General features: G+C 37.4%; 1 protein-coding gene across 2 annotated transcripts in view; it reads left to right on the plus strand.

Moving 5' to 3' along the window:
- Positions 1–1683: 1683 nt before the first annotated feature.
- Positions 1684–15321, plus strand: part of acvr2aa (activin A receptor type 2Aa) — a 51916-nt gene continuing 38278 nt past the window's right edge. The window contains exon 1 of one of the 2 annotated variants that reach the window (XM_079617564.1): positions 1684–2882. In XM_079617564.1, the coding sequence (XP_079473690.1) occupies positions 2828–2882 (55 nt within the window). In that variant the 5' untranslated portion in view covers positions 1684–2827. The remainder of the gene's footprint in view (positions 2883–15321) is intronic. The other variant, XM_079617565.1, reaches the window with a different exon arrangement.

Consider the following 15321-nt stretch of genomic DNA (forward strand, 5'->3'; position numbering starts at 1 on the left):
TCAAGTGAGAATATTATCTTAAAAAACGGTGAAAAAGCAGTATTCAATTATAACACAAATTTAAAACAAGATGCTCCAGACACCAATATTTTAGAGATTCAGAAAAGATGAATCACTGCTGGCCAACTGAGATTTAGCATTATGGAGATATTATTTTTCTGTACTGCACACTATAAGTGTATAGCACGTTTGTTGTTAGAGCATTTGAACACAGAAACAGGGATGCCAAACTTAACAACTGGATTATAAGCTTTTCTGCTAAATTTAAATAGTATAACAATTATGGATAACACTTTAAAATAATGTTAATAGGTAACTATGCAGGAAGTAATGCAAGACAAATTAGTATATTAACACTTCAGCTATAACTAATATGAAAACAAGATTAACTAGCCTAATCAGTAAGAAATAGCACATTTAGGGCTGAGATATAGTTCCTTATTAGGTAGGCTAATTAATAATTACTTAATGAGATTGGCCTAATAACTAATTAGATTAAAAATTATAAAGAATTACCAATTAATTATGAATCACAACATTAACGTATCTGAGACATGAGCAATTTCTTGTTTTTAATAACTCTGAATTTGGTCATAAAATGGATTCCTAATTACTCAAGTGTTATAGACAATTACTCTTCAAGAACTAGTGATCTGGAGTCTGAACCATAATTTTGAAGTGAAAAAAATAATGGTCCACATCACTAATTCCTGCAGAGTGAGATAATACTTGAGTAATTGTGATGAATTTTATGACCACGTTCAGAGTAATACAAATAAAAAAAGACAATCCAGTCTGGTCCAGATCTAGTTCTTGAAGAGTCACACACTTTTATGACCACATTTAGAGTAAAAAAGACAAAGAAGAAAGAAAGAAAAAAAAGAAAGAATGCATGTCAGCTAACTCCCAGGTTATAAGTAGACTGTTAGGGTAGGGTTATGGTTAGTAGAATTATTTGCATGTACTTGCAAAGTTACTTAAAATCTGCTAACGCCTTATATTGATGGTCCCCCAACACACATTCTACTGACTATAATGACTGATAGTTGACCTGTTGCAATTTTACTTGTTAGTAGAATGTCTAAAGTGGATTATAGAAATAAAGTGTTACCACAGTGTCCCGTAAATGTGCATGCATTTAGCCTTAATTTTTCTATTGCTTTTCAGTGGGAGTGATTTGGAGGCATTGCTCTGCTTGAAATATCAGATGCTTTGCCTTAACAATAACATTTTTAGATATATTTTATGGCGGGTTCTATGCATAGAGAAAACTGTTCTCTTCTGTAATTGGACTTTAGACTCATAATCTTAGGCTATAGAGTTATTATGATATAAAAATGGTGACAACTTCCCCATGTGAGAACTAGCCTCGGTCTTTCCAATGTCTACCAAAGTAGTACAACATAAAATTGAAACAGACCATTCTGCATTTAAATTGAAAAATTAGAGGGTGTTACACAGGTACGATAGTATCCTACACTACTATTAACATACAGTGAATATTTACTGCCTACCTTCGTCACTCTACTGCCACATACAAACCCCTCATAGAGAGGGCTGTGTTTATGTGTGAACCCAGCACTATGGTTGGTTTCAATTATTTACATATGCGATTCTGATTGGGTAAAAAGCTTGTCAATCGCTACGGGTCAGAGCTTACGTAAAAAATGGGCGGGTAACGGCAGTGGAAGACAGAAAAAAACAAAAACAATCCGCCCGGGCGTCCATCTTGAATACAGTAAGCCAACGGTGACTGACAGCAACGGAGAGTGAAATCGCGATAAACTGAGTTCCGACCGCTCTAAAAAGTCAACCGACTGCGATCACCGGAAAAATACATATTGAAGGATTACATTTAGTGACGTTATCTGTCAATTCCGTCTCATTTTTGGCGTCATATTCCCGACGGGGCTGATGAAGTTATTTCGGAGGCTGTACATGCTAAGCTTTATTCAGCCGTCGACATGTCTTAGTTTAAAACGAGTGTTTGTTTTAACTACCCACCTTAGCAGTTCTCGAAAAGCTTTGTGAGGTTGGTAATTTCAGGTTTGAGTCATTAACACCCGATTGGAATGTGGAAATAGCGCGTTTGGCCATATTTAAGTCCTTCACTGTCAACTTGAGCTCGCGCGTGCGCTGAATCGTGCGCGTGACCCCATTTATCTATGATCAGTTGTACTACATATATAATATATAGATCTTTTTTCTTTTTTTTCAAAATAAGCAAAGTAAGCGTGATGTGGAAATATCGTTTAGGGATGTTAATTCCATTTTTATCCCCGTAAATGTGCATGCATTTAGTGAACTGCCATAGACTTTTCAGGTGGGTGTGATTTAGAGGCATTGCTCTGCTTGAATTATTAGTTCCTTTGCATTAACAACAATATTTTATACATATTTTATGGCAGGTTCTATGCATAGGTTGTCCAGTTCTGTTCATTGGAAATGGGAGCTGGTCCATTTACTGAAAGATCGTATTGAACGGGCTCGTTTATTCTGAGCGCTCGACAGGGCAACATTGTATATAGTACGCGTTGGAATTTCCTCGTTATTGATATGGGTTTTCAGGAAAACTGCATGGACAGTCATAGATCACTTTATTTCGAAAAGCTCGTCTGCTTTAAATGAACTGTCACTTGTGGACACTTTGATGCCGTTTCCCAATCGCTGAATCTGAGGACTATAATCTGCCATTGGATTTGTGCACTGCCATATATTACTGACTCGGTTACATGGATGTGTTTCACTGACTGCTGATCAGTAGTTCGAGGGGAAACTTGAATGCAGAGACTCTTGGATTTTGTAGGACAAGACAGAAGATTGAAAAATGGGACCTGCAACAAAGCTGGCGTTTGGAGTGTTCCTCATCTCCTGCTCCTCAGGTGGGTAATATGTTAACAACTTTAAATGCAATATGCATGTACAGAGTGTTCGTTTGTATCATGATTTCATGACATGTTTGTGTGTGTATGTATGTGCCACCGGAGGCTGTTTCTCGTGTTACTCCGCATTGAGATCGAATTCACTGGTTTCTCGTAAAATAGCTACATAACACCATCTGAATATAATCTGAGCCTGCACTTTACAAGAAGCAGCGTTTTCTGCCAGGATTGTGCTGCTTATTTTCTCAGTGACTGGTCTGACAAGTTTCCAACATGAAGACCTGTTCAGTAAAGTTTAGAAAACACACTAGTGGTGTATTGAACTACTGTATGTTCATATTATATTGACCAATAGCATTGTGCTGGCTGCTGCTCATGCATGCATGCATGTTTTATATGTTGCATGTAAACCCCCTCTACTGGTAGCTCTTATTTTTTAATTATTCATGGTTAAGGACCGTTACATTTATGTATATTAGTTCATGAGTGGTTTAAAAAGGAATAAAATCATTTGATGAGGCCGGCTAGGCCAAAGGTCACATTTGCATGTGAGAACATTAGATAAGATATGGCTGAAGTTACATGAGCATATTTAATGTGCACCTTTATGGTTATATTTATGCAGAAATATATTTAAGGAATAGCAAGGCAAACGGGGGTTGTTTCTATACAGACTCTGTGTTCATGGTTTGAATTTTGGTTATAATGAAATAAGAGGCACAATCTGTGCCTGTACTCTGTGTTCCCACTACATCCCTCATCCTGGATCGCACTTGCCCACACAGCACTGCACTCTTTTGGCTACAGAGACAATTAATCAATACAATGTTATATTTGAGCGCATCGCTTCGGTATTTATATCAGTCTAAAGGCAGAAATATTCATGAGCATCTGGGTAACATAAGAAACTGTATCTTATGGGTCACATTCCACATGCTTTCTCAGAGGAATCGGTGTAAACTAATGGGACGAGCATATACACCATTATAGACCTGCTTGTAGTGATATGAGGAACCTTTCACCTGATTGTTGTTTGAATCGTGTTTATGGATTTGTGTTGTATACTTGTTACACCACTGAATGCCTATTAGAGTTACTTCAGGATGTTACTGGATGTTTTGTCTGCATTTGGAGATTTTGGACCATTTTTGCTACTGTTCAGATACATACTAATTGAAAAGTTAGATTTTGTGTGCTGCATGTAAGTTTTCACATAAGTTTTGACAAGACACAAGTTTATGCCTGCTGAGAGAATCAAGTGTAAGCGCTTGCCCAGCCGAATGTAAATTATGCCTTAAAAGCCACAACTCTTAAAATAAATCACAACTGGCAACATCTGACCAAAAGCACAGAAAAACGGGAAGCTTAAAGTGGAATTTATTTAATGGAGATTCTATAGATTAATCTATGCAGAATGATAGAAACAGTGTTTTTCTAATATAGATTATTTTACGTAGTTGGTGCAATGCTGTATTATTTGTTATTGTTTTCAAATGGATTGTTTTATGTCTGACAGGATAATATGAATTGTATGATTTTATTTATTTATTTAAAATTTCTAGTCTAGTACTTTGAGCGATCAGATTAAACTAGCCTATGTGCTCTGGTTGAAATCAAAGCATTAGAGTGAAAAGCTTACGCTTGTAGCTTGTATTGATGCATTACAAATCCACACTTGAGTTTTGGCACGGTTACAATTTGTAGACAGAAGCAGTAGCCGTTAGCAAACACACTTAATGCATCCATGCCAGTACAGAAGTATAAAACCACTGGTACCTACCTGTTACCTTGAAGTTGTAGTAAAACCTAAAATAAGACACATTTGTTGTTGTTGTTGCTAATAACAGAAATAACAATCATAATAACAGTTTAACTTTGTGAGTGGTGGTCACAGAGCCTCAGATCTGATGGATGATAACTAGGGCTGCCCCCTAACCCTAATAGTTGACTAAGAGACTTAGGGTGCTTTCACACTGATCGTTTGCTGCGGTCCGATCCCGGGCGCGATTGTTCCCGGGTCCCCCCTTAGCGTCTGGTTTCACACTCAACTTGATTCATGAACCCTGGTTTGATTGTGTGCAGAAGGCGGGTCATGATATCATTGTGATTTTTATTAATTCTATTTTTATTATGCGCAGCTGAGTGAACAACACAACACAGGTTTACTGTGTGTGTGTGTGTCGCATAAGTTGTCTTTCTTCTGCTTGCAAACGGACTCTTTTGAGGAGACAGTGGATTTTCATTCATTTGTTGCCCTGTTTCCACACGCTATGTGCAAATACACTGCAGGCTCACTCTCGCTCGTATCCAAGGTAAATCATCGACACTATCATCCCTTACATATTATTTATAAATTCATCATAATCAGCTAAAACGCATGCGCAGGTCACTTTACTTCCTGAACAAGTGCGCTCCCGAGTCCTTGTAGCTTTCACATTCACGCGAACCGCGGCACAGTTCAAATGCAACTGAACTCAGACCACCTCCTCCTATTCTCGGTTTCAGTACCCCAGTGCACACCCGGGTCTGCATAACAGCGTTCCCTTTAGTGATTTTTCATGCGAACCGACCGTGCCCTGTTCCGAACTAAACTGCCAATGTGAAAGCACCCTGAGTCGACCAAGATTTTATTAGTTGGTTAGTTAGTAACTCCAATTGAAGTGGCGAAGTCACGCAGTCCGTGAGGGACAGATCGTTAACGGCGGGTCCTTGTGGTAATTACAGTATGTCGGGCAGGAAAACCAAATGTTCGCCTATCATCCATCGACCTCAAATATGGCTTATCATTTAAAACATGTAAGTAGTAACAACTTTACTTGACCGCTCGCTTTAACGTTAATCTAGATAAATCAGCGCTATAATTAGGCACATATCCAAGTGTTTGTGTGGATGATGGAAGCTAAAGTATTAGGCGAGACGCACCGATTACAATTTTCTAGGCCGATTTCCGATTTTTCAATGAGTTTGACCTGCCGATACTGATTTTAGCCGATTCCGATTTTTTTTTTCTAACCACTTTACAGCACACACAAATATTTATTTTCTATCTTTTCTTTAATAGAACATTTTGCATAGAACATAGACATTTTTTTTAACAGATAATCGCTATAAAAAAGAACTATATGAATTACTCCTGGTGTGGGAAATGAAGTTAATTAAAATGAAACTAAAAGAAAGCTTATACTGTGTATTTCTGACTAGTTTACTCTGTTTTTTATTTTTTTTATAAAACACCATATACTTTTACCCAAACTGAATAATAAAACAAGTTTAAATTAATACATTTTCTATACATATTTTTGAGTAGACATTGCCTACTCCAGTTCTTGTTAAAACACACAAGACATTTAAATTCTGTGCAGTTTGGGCACTTTGTGTGAAATCATATTTATTTTGTCCATCAAAAGTGTGCTTTCACTTTAATTGAACGTGAGCAGCGCAACAGAAATAGACTCGGCGCCGAAACCCCCGCTTCACTGCTGCTCACGCGACGCTCGTGCTCCTGGTGTGAATGCACTCAATGATTAACATGCTGACTGAAAAAAATACGCGCCGCTCACGCTTGCGGTGTGAAACGGCCGGAATTCATGAGGTTTCCTACATGTGCCTACTTTCTGCCCGTCTCGATCTCTGTGAACTGGACCGCGTCACAAAAATGAACCGAAACTCGGCTTATAGAAAGCTTGAAATGTCTAGCTACTTTTCAATTAACCAATTCAAATAAAAATGATGTAATCTGTATGAAAGGTGCATTTCTCTCTAAAGGCGCGTCCCAATGGAGATGGCGCTTTATTTTATGTATGTTGACCACATACTTCTTAGTTGGGCTTCTAAACTTTATTTAGTGGCTTCTGTTTCCTGTATCTGTTTTTCTTGTAAATATTTACCAGCCATTATAAGTAAATGCCATGGTCAGCTGTTTTTCATGGGAGCTTTAATGGAATTAAGTGCCTTGCAAGTTTAACATTTAAAGCAAACAAAAAAGTTTGTGTGCCTTCCAGAATGCATCCTTATTTGGCAGTGTGCATTAAAATGACATATTTGTGCACAGCGTTGTATGCTTGTGATTGTGTTACTGTTTTAGACTATACTGTCTGGAGTGCAGAATAGAAGTAATGGTGGTTGCTTTTCCACTGTCTTATTCACTGTAATCTGTCAGCACAGCTGTTGTGGGTAAGAGGGGTTACATTTATTTCCCTTGTATAACACCCTGACAGCTTAGCTGGGGTCATTGTACAGCGACACAACTCCTAAAACAAATCCCCAAAACAAAGATCTTTCAGTGTTGTGGATAACATTCATTTACTCCAGAAATCCTCTTTTACAGCCACAACAGGGTTGCTGATGGGCAAATCAATAAATGTGCATTTGGATTATACAGTGGCTGGTTTTTGTTGTGAGACAAAAAAAAAAAAGATTTTCACTCAAAAAGTATGTTCACCATTCACCATGCTTGCTTAGTTCTTTTTTGTATGTAATGTGTGAATGTACGTGTAGGCTACAATGCTATTGTTTGTGTAGGTGCAGAAGAAAAAAAGTCATAAACTGTTGGTTGCTCTCTTCCTTTTATTTAAAATTTCTTGCAATTTCTGGAATAATGTGTCAACTTAATTTACTCTTTATACATGGTCATTTGGATTAACCCTTTCATACACAAGTTGAAATTAAAAAAAAAGTCTAGCTGAGCCCCCAGCTTGTGTTTTTTAAACACAAAAAACGTTTACCCAGAAATGAAAATTCTGTCATTAATTACTCACCCTCCTCTCAACTTTCAAGGCCCAGAAAGGTAAAGAATACTTTTTGTGCGCAAATAAAATAAAAATAACGACTTTATTGTGAAGTCAATGTCTTCTCTTTGGTGTCAGATCTATGTTATTTGTGTAGTAAAAAACCCCTTCCGGTTTCTACTTCAGAACGCCGGCTCACCATTGGCCAGCTCCTGCATCAGCATCACACGCATGTGTCGCGGTGCTCGCATGAACAGCGTTGGCCAATAGTTGGCACAGACATACACTGAACATTTCTAAAACTTTTAGCCTTTTATGTTCAAGCCGAAGTCAGAAAGATGGAGAGACTCGAGAAGAAGTGACAACATGTAGACAACATTTCTGAATGGTTAGTTGGTGAATTTATGTAGCTTATGTGTAGTTATCTTCTAGTCATTGATTAGCATATTCTGTCTTGATAATCTTTAAATCGCGTTCCCGGGGGCGGGGTTTATGTACATTTTAGGGAGGAATGTCGTGTAGTCCCTGCTAGTCGTTTGTTGTAGCCTAGTCCTTAAAAAGCCATTTCTTTAAAATAAAATATCTCCTTTTGCTTTGAACTTTGAGCGTTGTAACTTTGCAGAAGTTGTTTTTGCTCAAACAGCAACAATACAGACTAAGTAAAGTTAGAAAAGTGAAATCGTATTCATATGACACGCCAATTCGTGCTATCAAGACGCATAATCGCTTTTTGGCGTGTTTTTCAATCACATCTGGGGATATGGTTCGTTTCGGCGTAGACATACACGCAGAATCACATTTGGGGATAATGGGTCGTTTTGGCGTAGACATGCACGCAGAATCACATCCGGGGATGATGGTTCGTTTCGCTCAGAACATTTGACAGATGTTGTGCTGAATTTTGACTCCCTGACAAATTATTACCCCCCACAACTAATCCTAAACCTACCCATACTAGGGCGTAGACATACACGCGGATAGCTAGCAACTTGGCAGTGGCGTGTATGTTTACGCAAAGTCATGATGTCTTGTTGCCTGGTTTCCACGTCAGCACCGTTTGATCTGACATATTTGGTTTATAACAGAATTCTGTGCCAAATTTGAATGCTTTTTCACTTAGACCTCGATGCGATATTATTAATTCTGCTGTGAATTCAAACACTTTCTCACTGGATCTCCCAGCGCTGTGTAATAACAGCGTCGCATGATTGAGATCGGCCCATGCACGAGTAAACCTGTTCTGAGCTCGCGCTGCGCTAAACAGTCTGCGCAGCGCAGCTCAAACGGATAGAGCAGTTTCGTTTCAATTTCGTTTTGTTTGCCTTTGATGTTTCTCGTATGTAACAGAAGTTGCAGCTCTTATCAATTGGACAACGTGGTGGTCTTGTCGCCCATTTGGTTGCAATCTGAAGCCTTACTTGCATAAAGTGTGGCTCTTATCCAGGTCCTTTTCCCCTTCAACTTCATAAAGCCAAAGTTACGCTAGATTTTAAAGCAGAGGGTGCCGATTGGATTTCTTGCTTGTTTAGGATCTCTGATTCAGATTCTTAATTATGTGTGACTGTGTTTTGTCGTTTAAACAGCTTTATTAGGGCCCGAGTACCGATGGTGAGAGGACCCTATTGGATTTGCTCCGTTTATAATGATTATGTTTGTTGATCTATAACATGCGATGGGTGGCGCAATGTTAGTTTGCGCCACAATTCACAGAATTAGATCTGTCAGATAGGGCTGGAACGAGGTGTGTAGTTATGCACTGTTTATGTTCATCCCTGCTAATCCCCTGCCATGTTTCACACAAAACAAAACTCTAGAGCTGTTGCTAATAGCTAGTAGTATGAAAGCGCCGCTTAATTCGCGCCTGCTCATTTTTTTAGGACTCACAACCACATTCAAAGATAGTATAAATAGTATCAAAAATGTCCATGTCCATAACAATGGGAAGTTTTATCACAATTGACAGTGTGTTAATAAATTAACTAGTCCAATCGAGGCGTGAGTTCATCCATCAGATATTTTAAACAAACCAACAAGGACTTTAAATGCTTAGTAACTTTGAGGTGGGGGAAAACTCGATTCACATATTATTAGCAAATCTATCTTCTGGCGATTTGAATCGATTCATAAATGTAAAAAAATTATATTATACATGTCTGTTAATAATAGTTTAGAGAGCGCATAGGCTTGCAACAGGGGACAATAGCGTCTCACTGTAAACGACAAAAAGGTGAATTTGTGAAAAGCGGGACGTCATGCACATGCGTATTACGTATTTACACAGTGTATCTTGACAAAGTGACATCGCCAACTACTGACCTGGCATACATAATACAGCCTTTTTAATCATTTTCGCAGATCCGTGTGAGCGGGGATAGTTTTGACAACATTGTCATCTGTTTTTAGTACATTGTTGTCATGTAAACATGTCATTTAAACGACATTAAATAACTACACTGACAGTAGCTGCTGTTCAGTTTGCATACTGCTGCTCTCCTTCTACTCGCTTCACTCACAACTCTTCACTCTCTTCATTAAAGCTTCAGGTGAAGGGTTGCCCCTTCACTCAAAATAATAAACAGAATAAACATGGCAAAAACTACCAGAGGGGAAAAAAATCCAATGATGCCAATATCCTATAATACCAATATCCTAAAAAATTAAAAGGCAGAAAATCGTTTATTTATAGCATAAATAATGCATGAAATAATTCATAATTTATTATGAATAAAATAGTTCAATATAAAAAATAATATGTAGAGATATTATAAATTAATTGATGAAGCAAAACAAAAGCATGAGATTGAAAAAAATAATTCAACAAAACTTTAAAGTTTAATTACACAAATACAATTGGGGGCACAGGTTTTGTTATATATAAGGAGGAGGGCTTCAGGGAAAATGAATTAGGCTAATTAAGATTCAAAAACAAGTTTAGAATCAAATCTAAAATCAAATCTATGCAAATATCAAATCAAAATTAGATTCAATGAGATTCCAATAGATTCCGACCCCTACTAGTAACCGATTGGGGAGAGTAGGCCTACGTTTGAGCCGTGCCTCACAGCTCACACCCACTGCAGCTCTGGTGGATCTGCGGATGAACGCATTATATGAACTGCTGGCAGACAACTAGTTGTCCAGTGCAGTTTCGTTCATTCAGCACGGATTTGTCGAGAATGCGGTCGAGAGTCCTGAAAATGTGCAGGTGTCAGTTTGGTTATAGAATGGAATTGTCACGCTCGTAAAAACAAAACGCTGTATGAACAAGATCTGTGAATTGTATGTGTTTATTGTGTATGATCTGTTATCAATTGCTACATTCATTGCGGGACACTTAATGGAAATGCAATCGCAAGTTTCTTAACTGTGAGTGTAAATGCAATTAAGCAGATCTAATAATTTCTGTAATACTTAAGAAGCACTTATAAAGCGTTAAAATATGTATTCAATTTACATATTAAAACTAGTGTATGAAATGGCAAATGTAAGTTATATAATTGAATTTTCATTTTGCACCAAACGTTGCACAAATGATTTAAATTTAAATACAGAAATGCATTGCCATTTTACATGTTGCATTGCCATTTTGCATATTACATTTCAAATTGAAATTTGCTACCCATAAGCTTCCATAATGTTGCGCCTCCATCTTGAAAATGCATTATCCAAAGAGGGACATACCTGGAAATTCAAGCTTCACCTTTCGCGTTTTTACACTCAGTTGCACCGTGACGAATGCGAGGGGGAGATTACTCGCGTCCTGCCAGCGGATTTAAAATAATACGGCCACCGTATGAGTTAAAACACCCTCGGAATGGGAGGGGCCAGAAAGTAATATTCAGTTGGTAGTCATATACAATTTTACCGCTATAGATGGGAGTAATTACTACTCAGTGCAGCTTTAATAATAATAACAATTATTATACTTATTTGTATTATTAAATATGTGATCTCTTATTTTACAGTGCAATATGGGCTGGTTCAGCTTTTTCTTGTTCTTTTTCTTTGCCTCGTTCTTATCTGCTCAAATATCCTGGTTTACTGTGGGCACACTGTACATCATGTGTGCATTCTTGTAGCATTAGGAAGAAAACATACAAAATAAGCAGTTGTTACAACTTCTGCCTTACTGTACTTGACCTTAGTCTTCCTTATTTGGTTTATCTCAGTAAAGTATCTTTACCCAGATGTAATCAGTGTTCTCGGCTGCACCATGTTTCTTTAATGCCAGTCGGATGGATGTTTTCATCCCAGTATCAAATGTCTGTATGAACCCATGTGCTGGGCAGTTTGTCGCACTGTTATAAAACAATTCTCATTCAGCCCGTTAAGTAAAGTCACAGCGCTAATATTCAAACAGATGGACTACAAAAGAAGAATGGACTTTCCGTACGCAGGAAGAGAGTTTAAAAATGGAAAGTCTTTCGTTTAAAGTTATTCTTATTGATCCATGTAATCTTGATGATACAAACACATTATAATTTGATTCTTCCCTCTTTTATTTCCGCCTAAAGTGCTAATGTGTGATTGATAGCTTGACCTTGTGTTGCTTTGCAGTGTATTTTGATCCTCGCTAACTGGACTTCCATGACATAGGCAGGTTGCAGCCACTGTTGCCCAAGATGCAGATGCCACTGTGAATAATTTACAACCACGGTTGACCACTGCTGACGGAAGGGCTATTTGAAATCAAATGTGCTGCCTTTGTCCTCTAACAGTCTGCTTTGACCCGTGCCATTGTTTTCTTGTTTCTTATTGACAGACAGTAAAATCATGATAGAGTAAATATATATCAACCCATTAGTTTATCACTGTAACAGCAGACATGTTTAGGGCTTTTAGCGTTAAAAATCTGCTTGGCCTAAATATTCTGTATATGAATGTTTTTTCAAAGGATAGCAGATTAAACCTGTCATCTCAACGCGTTCGCAACCCCTGAACAAGATTTCTAAGTGTTTTCAAACATTTCTGTTCATGATTTTCACTGTATGAACTTTCAGTGCGACACAAAGTCTAGTTGCTTTCTGACAGCTAGGCACAGAAACAAAGGCTGATCCAGTTTGTTTTTTCCAGTGTGATCGTTCATGTCATGTCATGAGCTTTCAGACAGTCCTTTGGTGGTGGAGGGGAATCAAAGCAGATTAAAGGGATTTGCAGCAAAAAGTATGTTAAACATGATTGACAGCTGATTGACTTAACTGCAAAAATTGTATATATTGGCAGATCCAGTGGTGTCCGGATCTATTCGCTTATTCAAAATTATGTAAAATACAAGTTACATTGTAATTAGGGCTGCACAATTAACCAAATTTCTAATCGTGATTACGATTACGGATGCCACGATTTCGTAATCGTTGAAAGCCGCGATTACAAAAAAAAAGTCCACTTACATTATTCTGCGTGCTTAAGAAGTGTGTTTAGAGCATGTTACGTTGTGAGAGGAGAATCACGACCACTTCAGAGAACCCAGCACAATAGGAACTACCAGTTAAGTAAGTGTAAACTGATATAAAAAGACTTTCCTGTCCTGTCAGCCGTTATTCAGCGCTAGGAGCGAGCACTCTTCAATTTGCACGCACATATGCGGCGGCGCACGCTTAAATCGTCTCACTATATAAAGCGCAAAATAAACTACAAGCATGCAACGTCGTTACATTGTAATTTAATAGCCTAAGTCACGAAATAAAAGTAAAATGCCAATAAATCACGTTACTGGTATGTCATGTAGGACTACCGGTACTAGCTGAGAAGGATTTTCATGATGTTCATTCTTTTCATCAGGAAAAGTTTCCATGTTTCATTAACAGTTCATGTTAGTATTGTGTATTCACCATAACTTGTTTCCATAAGCCCAAAGGGCCACTTTATTTTCACTTTGGGTTATTTGGACTATATGTATATATATATCCAAAACATCATTCAATGTAAATTGTGATAACTGTAATTAATAATCGCAATTACAATTTCAAGGGATTAATCGACAATTATGATTTTTGTCATAATCGTGCAGCCCTAATTGTAATGATGAAACGAGTTTCAAAAGCCTGAAATTCTTGACAAAATAGTTGAGCTGTGTATATATATATATATTAGGGCTGTGACAACTAATCAATAATAAACGGAGCAATTCCAATAGGGTCCTCACACCATCGGTGCTCGGGCCCTTATGAAAATCATCAACAACGAAAATGTCATTATCGATTAGTCGCGCTGCCCACCGTGCACTGAAAACTTCCGCCAGTCACGTCAAATTACAGTACTGAATAACACATTTCTTTGGACAAAATGCATCTAAAAATAGTGGGGGAAATAGAGTGAGCTGTTGAGGGATAGGTGCGTGATCCAAGCTGCCCAAAACATGAGAATTCTTCATTTTAAGCTTCCAACGTAATGCATAAGCGTAATGTTTAACATGGCTTGCCTGTCAGGTGCTTTGACAGATGCGTGTGCTGTTTAATGTGTTTCCTTGGCGCAAAACTTTAGTTTTTCGGTTTTATCCTTATCTGTGTTATAAATTCACGTGAGTATTTCCATTTTGCATGAATGCTCATCCTGACAGTCTGCGTATTTGTTATTCAAGTATTTTATGAGAGTGCACTGTAAAGAGATAACTGTGTGTAATTGAAAATAAATGTAAGACGTTTTTAACATTTACAGGATAAAGAAATTATTACTGCAATTAGTATAATTACTGTGTCCAGAGTGAATGTGTGTGTGTTCCTGTATTTGTTAACACTGAGTTTGTGCTTTTATTTTTTATCTATTATCTTTATTGATTAATGACTTTAGTGATTTAAACCGACCTTTTGCTTTATAACTATTTTGTACAAACTACAAAGCATAGATGTAGATATATTTACTATGTTTTCATAGCATAGCAACCAGTTGGCAAATTTGTCTGAAGATCAGCTTTGGCCAGGACGTGGAATCGTTTCGTTTTTTTGTCAAGAAAGAAAAAAGGAAAATTGGTCTTTTTAATCCGATTAATCAAAGAAATATTCAGCCAACTAATCAATTATCAAAATAATCGTTAGTTGCAGCTCTAGTAGGATATATATATATATATTTATTCATTTATATTTAAAGTTTTAAAATGTTATAATCCTAACAGTAATTTCTACTGTGTAGCTCCTGAAAGTATTTTAAGTAATATGTATGTACCGGTATGTAATGTAGTATGCAAATGACCTGAACTGGAAGCTATGAAACCTGTTTTACACGATACAGAACTCAAATTATTTTTTTGTGACATACAAGGAAATATCACAGAGACGAACCTTGCAGGCCTTCTCGACTGTTTTTCAAGGTCTATTCGTTTCGTTTTGTCTATTCGTTTCGTCAAATAGCCTAATTTGACCTTTTTAATTGTATGACCCCATTCATGATATTCATAATTCATGTTATGAAACTTTTTATTAAATGTATTTGTTGTTTGAGAAACATTACAAAAACTAAATGTGACTCACTTTTTTCTTTTTTCTTTTTTAATGCAGACAAAATCATTTTGGGCCTGATGACTAGCTTGTTGAATCTGGGAGGAGTTTAGTTTTAAAATGTGCAACAATTCCTCAAATATTTGCTTCATTCTATTAGTATCCGCCGGGTTTGAACATTTCTTGGAAGGAACTTTAGAGACATGAATGCCAGGAAGTGTGTTTGTAATGGTAAAGTGCAAGGTCTCACACTGCCTGAGAGGGCTTTTGTCTGAGCTT

The sequence above is a fragment of the Phoxinus phoxinus genome (genome assembly GCF_949152265.1).
Source record: "Phoxinus phoxinus genome assembly, chromosome: 7".
Taxonomy (NCBI): domain Eukaryota; kingdom Metazoa; phylum Chordata; class Actinopteri; order Cypriniformes; family Leuciscidae; genus Phoxinus; species Phoxinus phoxinus.